We start from the raw sequence: 7698 nt of genomic DNA on the forward strand, positions 1-7698 counted from the left end.
GTTCACCTGAATTGTTATCTTGCAGGAAAAGCTGAAAGAAAGCATCCAGTTCTTATCAACAATGGCTCTCGACCTCCAGGTATTGGTATTGTTGGCTTTTAAGCTTCTTCTTCATTGAAACTGAAACAGGACTGAAGTTGCATCCGCCCTGAAGAAATAATGCGGTCTGACACCATTTTAACTTTCATGGCTGAATGCGATGGAATTCTGGGATTTGTAGTTTTGCGGTGCACCAGACCTCTCTGGCGGGGAAGGCTAAACATCTTTCCAAATTACAAACCCCAGCATTGCCTAGCAGTGAGCCATGGGAGTTAAAGTGGTGTCAATCTGCTTTATTTCTGCAGTGTGGAAGCAGCTGGAGAGAGCCACTGTGTCTGGGCCATCTATGTATCCAAGTGCCATTCCATGCCAAGCTCCCTTTAATTGCTTGGGGAGACTAGGCCAGTTTCAGCCTGTTATCCCAGTCCAAATTGATTTGTCTACTGATTAAATTAATTAAAGCTGGCAAACCCAAACATGATTATGCCTAATAAATAAGTCATGTGCATCATGTGCAGTGGAGATAACTTACCAACAAGTGTGCCTAAGTCTGCAGCCCTAGTAATGAACAGTTGGTAGGTCATGATGTGCAACACAGCCAACATCAGCATAAATTTTGCTTTGGCTCTCTGTTGGTGCCGGCTGAAGTCCCTGGTTTCCAAATGTTGTAGACTTGGGCTATGATCTTACTTGGTCAGACATAGCTATGATGATGGACTTCAGTCACTGTGGCTATTTTGGCTGATGCCATGGCTTGAAAAACTATCAGTATCTCTTAAATTAAGCAATGTCCCAAATCTAGCTTTAAAAAATCCCATTGATATGGCCTTGGGGTCGCCATAAATTGGGAATGACTTGGAGGCACACAATAACAAAGTCCATCTTATGATCTCATAAAGATTGAACCGGATGCCAGCCTTGGTTTCTCTCTCCTTCCCTCACTTCCATGCCTTCATGTGCAACAAAGTGGGCTATGCAGGAGGACTAGCCATGCCACTCACTACTAAGCATTGAATTCCTATAATGAAACAGGGACTGTTGCTTTTCAGACCTCACATCTCTGCCTAAAATGCATGCAGTGTCAATTCTGTGTTTCCTCTTGGACCCCTTGTTCATCTTTAATTGGTCATTTAGGGATTTTCAGAAAGCCCTTCCAGTAGCGTCATCCTTCCAGGGCTTTAGCTATGGCAAAATAATGAAGCATAATGCACACTCCAGCCTGCGCATCTTGCAAATTGATTCACTAACTGGAATGGTTGGCTTGGGGAAACGGAAGCCACGGCTGGGCCATAATTAGAAGGAGATGGAAAACTCTTTTCCTATGAAAGATTAGGGAAGAGGTTATGCATTCCCTATACATAGATATCAAATGTGGTGTGCATTTTGCAAACAGAAACCCTTTCCATGTACATAGTGCAGTGAGAACCATATATAGACCCCTTCAAAAGGTCAGAGTATTCATTGATTCTTTTCATCTCACCAGCTCCAACTAGCATGCTCACCTCTCATACTCATGGCCTATTTAAGACAGAACAGCACACAAGTGTCCAAGTGCTGTAAAATGTCCCTAATATCATCCTCATTGTGGCCAATTTGCAGCCAGCCAAGCAGGTTCAAGGATACGAATCTTGCTATCGGATCACACCAGAGGTTTCCATAGCTACATATTGCAGGGATTGGAAAGCGGACAGCGCACAGGAGTGACCATTTTCAGCAACAGACCCACAGTCCTTGTGACTTTTCCTCCCTGCTTGAGACGCTACACGTCTCATCTGTCTGCACCCTTCCAGTTACTTACTGAGCTCTTTCCTATGTTCTCCACCAGGACCTCATAAACAGCACCGAATCCCAGATTGGCCATGCTGAGACCATTATCCCTTTAGAGTCTCAGAAGATCCTGAGACAGGTGAGTAAAAAGAAAGAGATGCTAGAATTAGGATAATACCTGGGACTGGACCAGAAGCTAAGCTCAGGGTTGCCCTAGAGCAGAAAGATAGGCATGCATTTGGCGACCGGCAACAGCAACTTGCGTTTATTTGTGGTGCTGAATATATTGCAACAGCTGCTGCTTGTGGTCTTCCCCAAAGTATTTGTTAACCACTGAAGGGAAATGAGATGCTTCCAGATGGGAAGGGCTCCTTTGCTCATTCCAATAACCAGAGTCTGAAATCCTGTTGGTGACATGCAGACGTCACATAAAATTAGGCATACGTAGCGTTGGACTCTGGAGACCAGGGCTTGAACCCCTGCTCTGCCATGAAAACTTCTGGGTGATCCTGCGCAAATGTCACTCTCTCAGCCTCAGAGGTTAGCAATGGCAAACCTTCTCAGAAGAAACTAGCCAAGAATGACAGGTGTGCCTTAGTGCGTGGCCACAAGTTGGAAATGACTTGAAAGCATATGATGCCTTTGCAATGGTCACTGCAACAACCCCTCAAACATGTAATATCTTGCAATTGGGTCATTGCTTGTGTTCAGAGGCATCTGCAGTGAAGGAAAGAAGGGCAGAGAGAATGAAAGAGAGGGATGGAGGGAGAGAGAGGAGACTCCATCCTCTTCAAAAATAGAACAGTACAATCTCCATCTCCTTTTTTCCCCCCTCCAGGAGCTGAGTTGCTTCGAAAGGAAAGAGATGGGCTACATTTCCCAGTACCTGAATTGGCTGAGGAGTGTGGTAGGTATTGGCTCCTTTCATTCAGCCTCTGTGTGACGCCTTTGCAATGGGAGGTCTAGTGTGGAGTTCCCAGAGGAGTGCATGAGACGCCACTTGTACAATGCCAGAAGATGGAAATGCACAGCAAGGAGAGATGTCATTGATGTCAGATGAATGCAACAGCAGTCAGGAAAGGCTTTGCTCATTGGGAGTGGTGAAATACAAATCAGACAGTCATCAATACCTGCCTTGAAAACAATACACATGAAAAAGGCCTAGGGATTCATCTACACTGTAATTTGACACCACTTTTCCTGTAGGATGGAGCCATGTCAGTTAAAGTACCGTCAAACTGCATTATTTTGACAGTGTAGATGCAGTCTGGGTGCTTTGTTGCCTTCCTGCAACCAAAAACAAAGCCCAGGTCCAGTTGTGTGTATCTTCACTTATCCTTTCATACTTTGGCCTTTCCAGCCAAGTTTATGCTACAACTTCTTTTGCACAGTTAGTTTCAAAGATGCCACAAGATCCCTTTGCATACTCATATTCCAGACTAAGCCAGCTAAGTCTCTGAATTCTCTTTAGTAATTGTTTAATTTAAATTAATTATACAAAAAGCAATTATCTTTTTTCCCTCTAGTTAACTGAGGACGTTGCTTCATGCCAGCCTTTCTCCACTGCTCTGGACAACAGCCGAGTGATCTTGTGCGACCGCATTACAGATGCTTGGGTCAGTCTTCCTCCAAACCATTCCTCTCCGTAACAGACACAGAAGGGCTATTAAGTCCAATTTTTTTCTTGCCACTTTCCTCCTTAGTCCTTGACCATTGTATTTCCAACCTGAATGGGAAAATCCTCTTCTTAATACTGCAGAAGCTCATGAGGGAGTGTCCCATTGTACACACACAGTGCGACTTGTATTTGAGGAAACATGCTCAACATTGCATTGCTGGAGAGCTCCCTTGTGAACCAGGTTGCACTTGCACTGCAGAATTAACGCAGTTTGGCATTGCTTGAACTGCCATGGGTCCATGCTATGTGATTCTGGATCTGCACTTTTGTGAGACGTTTAACCTCCTCTGTCGGAGAGCTCTGGTGCCACAATAAACTACAATTCCTAGAATCCCATAGCATTGAGCCATGGCAATTAAAGCGGTGTTAAAGCAGCATTACTGTATTTCTGCAGTGCAGACGCAGCCTCCCTCTTCCTTCTCTTTCCTTGCAATTGCACGGAGGGGGTGTGCAGACTTGCGGGAGCCAGAAACGCTTCCAGTGTCGCAACTGGAGTTGTGCTAACTTTGACTCTAAAGCAGGCCTGGGCTTGCCTTCTCTCTGGTCTGCTGTCTGGCAAGTTTAGCCCGAGTGTCTTTCTTTTGGGCTGTTGCTGTGACTTTATGATTCAATGGAGGATGGGGAAACTTTTTGGAAGGGCACATCCCCTCCTCTTTCTGTGCCTCCGTTTGGTCCCCATCCATGTTTAAGGAGAAGATTCTCACATGGGACTCCCTTGTCTTTGTATTTGCTTCCAGAATGCCTTCTGGTTCAGTCTGGGCGGCTGCACCTTCTTCCTCATCCCCAGCATCTTCTTTGCCATCAAGACCACCAAACATTTTCGTCCCATCAGGCACCGACTTGTGTAAGTGGTGGGGCAAGGGCATGAGATGGATACGAAGTGTGGGTGGTTTCATGCTTTATATGGGGCAGAATCCCATTGGCGTCTGTGCATACCTTGTTCTATGAAAATGAAGCCATGGCAATTAAAGCAGTGTCCAAATGCATTGATTCTGCAGTGGAGATGCAGCCTTGGTCAACTGAAGGAGCTAATGGGACTTTCAGTTGTGCAGAAGTGTTGCAGGAGTCGAATTTAGAAGCAGGGACCAGCATTACCAATTGGGTGGCGGCACCTACTTCTCTTAGTAGTTTTCTCCCATGCTCTTTTTAGTTCTACTGGATCAGAGGAAACCTACCCCTTCCACATCCCCCGCGTAACGTCTCTGCGGCTGTAGGAAGCCTCTGCGTCCAGATATCCAGGTAAATTTTCCTTGATTTTCCTTAAACGTATGGGATTCCTGGCTTGGCTGAGCATGAACACTTTCCCCTTTCTATCATTGCAAGGCTGGGAGCCATAGGTGGTTCTCCAGAGGTGGTTGGACTGCAGCTCCCAGCAGCCCCAGCCTGCATAGCCAGTGGTGAGGGGATGCTGGATGTTGTACTTTAGGCAAGGCTTTGTCCTAGGACAGTGGTTCCCAACCTGTGGGTCAGGACCCCTTTGGGGGTTGAATGACCCTTTCATGGGGGTCGCCTAAGACCATTGGAAAACACCTATTTAATTACAGTTATGAAGTAGCAATGAAAATAATTTCATGGGTTTGGGTCACCACAACATGAGGAACTGTATTAAGGGGTCGTGGCATTAGGAAGGTTGGGAACCACTGTCCTAGGAGGTCATCATTAACAACCTGCCAAAACTAAAGTAGCTTTTAAAGTAGCTTTTGGATGACTTGGGCACCAAGAATACTGGAGCCACACGTATTCCAGCCTCCATTATCCCCTGTTACTTACTCTTCAAAAAATAAAGGGTGAGGAATTGACTATATGAGGACTCTCAATGGACATTTGATTCTTAGTAGTTTATGGTGCTGCTCTCTTGGGACATCTGGAATTTTCTCAGTTTCTTATCTACAAAGCTAGTACCGTATATTCATATATCCCCAGCGCATGATGTGACCAGCCGCCCTCCTTTTCCCTGGAGGGGAATGTTCTCCATTTCAGGAGGAATTCCAAAATATCTTCCATTCTGAGCATACCTAAGACGCATACGTTTCCATTTCTATGAGTGTTTTTTAGCTTTTATTTGGTTATGTCCTCCGTTTTTCCTGACTGTCTGACATTTTGTGGTCCCTTAGATTTGGGCACCTGGTCGCCCCGATGTAACACAAATGAGCATTTCAGCATTTTGGGTGCAGAGTTAAAGCAGTGGAGCCTCCCCACAATTGCTAACCATGATTTTATTCCTTTGTAGAGATTTCCTTGGGAGAGTGCCTGGATCCCTCCAAGGCTGGCCTTCCTTCTCCGCCGCGAATATATCTTGAGAGTGAGTTTTCAGGAAGAAGACTTCTCTTGGACTCAGAACCTATTCTCCTGTCATCATTATTCCCTTCATCATGGATTTTGCTTTGGCTGAAAGTATCCCTTCTTGGTATTCCTTCTTTGGTGGGGAATGAATGAATAAACATGTCAATGATGGCAAGACAGATCCTGCCATGCATCCTCTTGGTCCTTCCTGATTCTCATGCATCTTGAAGGATCCCATTTAGGCCTTGAATATTGAAGAATTCAAAACTTTGGGGCCTTGTTTCACCACAGTCGTCTCCATTCAATGTATGGACTCTACCAGCAAGGATGTCTTTATCTAACTCAATGAACACGCTTCATGCAAGAAATCAGAAATAGCATCTTGAAAAAGATCAGCATAGGACCACATCTTTTGCCAGAATTAAGTACAATAACACCCCAAATCTATAAAACAGTGCTACCTTTATTGGCTCAACCAAAATGCACAAAATGCAGGGTGCTCCACTGGATTCTTCATCAGGCAAAGGTGTTAAAAATCATATAGGAGAAAGGAAAAGCATGACGTTATGAGAGTCACAGACCTGCATTTTGCAGGATGCTGTTGTTGTTGTTTTCCATTTAGATGCTATGGAGGGATATCCATGGAGGCAGAGGCCATTCTTTCTGTCCGCATTGTTTCTGAGAGAAGACAAGGAGACTTAAAATCCAGAAAGTAAAATTTTAATTTCCATTAACAACACAAAAATGTGGTTCCTTTGAAATCCAGGCTGCCTTTGTCCTTAATTCCAAGGCACTTTCTTAGGCAGAAAACATTGCATTTCTCAAGAAGTCTCTGCTGTTGCATTTGGAAGATTTTTAGGTGCACAAATACAGTCCCAGTTAAAGGAAGTTTTACCTTTGTTGCAGATAGAAACCTCAAAGAGTTATGTCCCAGTCCCTTGGTTCCCTCTTTAGGATTCTCCTATTGCAACTAAAATGCGGTATCCTTGAATCCAGAATTTATATCCAGCCATGTTGGCCATACAGCAAAGGACAATAACATCCCAAATCCATACAACAACAATAACTATATTGGGCCAAGCAAAATGCACCAAGGTTTTCACTTCTATGTCCTCTCCAGATCCGCCTCCTTTCTCCATAACTATGGCATGAATATGGGGATATATGTGGAGAAGGCATAGCAAGGCAAATGTATGGAAATGCTGGCTAGGTGAGAGGCTCTAGGGGCTGTGAGGCATGGGTTATGCGCATGCACATGTTGAATCCTGCTTTTCCTTCTGGTCCCTTGCACAGAAGCCTGTCTTCAAATGTGCTAAGTCTCCCGAGGGTTAATCTGGTGATATAATCTGTGTTCATATTTCCACTTTTGCGACATGGAGGATTAGAGGATAAAACGTAAATGGCGCTAAGAACCAGGCAGAGGAGGTGTTCAGCCGAGCAAAGCAGTGCTTCATTCAGAAAATATCCTGAGATATAGAAAAGAATGTGATTAAATGGGAAAAAGAAGAAGAAGAGAGGAGCGTCTTTATAAAATATTATAAGGGCCCTGAGAGCTACATGGAGAGAACAGCCAAAGCTGCGCCTCGTTTCTGTTCACATCATATTTTTCCTTCCAGAGATGAACTGTGAGAATTGGGTAACATGAGAATCACTATTTCTGAGCATAACTTACAAATCAATGCGGTGTGTGTTTTAGTCTAGGACTCTGGGAGACCAGGGTTCAAATCCTTGCTCAGCCACAAAACCTCCTTCGGTGGCCTTGCACAAGTCACACTCTCTCAGCCTCAAAGGAAGCCTCAGTGGCAAAAACTCCTGCAGAGAAATCTTGCCAAGAAAAGAACAGCTGGCATAATGTAGTAGTTTGAGGGTTGGACTAAAATGCCAGAGAGACCAGGGTTCAAATCCCTGCTCCGTCAAAGGAACCCACTGGA

At 44.7% G+C, this 7698-nt stretch overlaps 1 protein-coding gene across 1 annotated transcript in view; it reads left to right on the top strand.

Annotated features, from left to right (window-relative positions):
• The window catches only part of PROM2 (prominin 2), a 24806-nt gene extending 18858 nt beyond the window's left edge, over positions 1-5948 (top strand). The window contains exons 18-24 of the mRNA XM_042475018.1: positions 26-79; positions 1865-1945; positions 2645-2713; positions 3333-3422; positions 4222-4328; positions 4635-4723; positions 5715-5948. Coding sequence (XP_042330952.1) covers positions 26-79; positions 1865-1945; positions 2645-2713; positions 3333-3422; positions 4222-4328; positions 4635-4698 — 465 coding nt within the window. The 3' untranslated portion in view covers positions 4699-4723; positions 5715-5948. The remainder of the gene's footprint in view (positions 1-25; positions 80-1864; positions 1946-2644; positions 2714-3332; positions 3423-4221; positions 4329-4634; positions 4724-5714) is intronic.
• Positions 5949-7698: the final 1750 nt, after the last annotated feature.

This window comes from Sceloporus undulatus, chromosome 6, assembly GCF_019175285.1.
Source record: "Sceloporus undulatus isolate JIND9_A2432 ecotype Alabama chromosome 6, SceUnd_v1.1, whole genome shotgun sequence".
Classification (NCBI taxonomy): Eukaryota; Metazoa; Chordata; class Lepidosauria; order Squamata; family Phrynosomatidae; genus Sceloporus; species Sceloporus undulatus.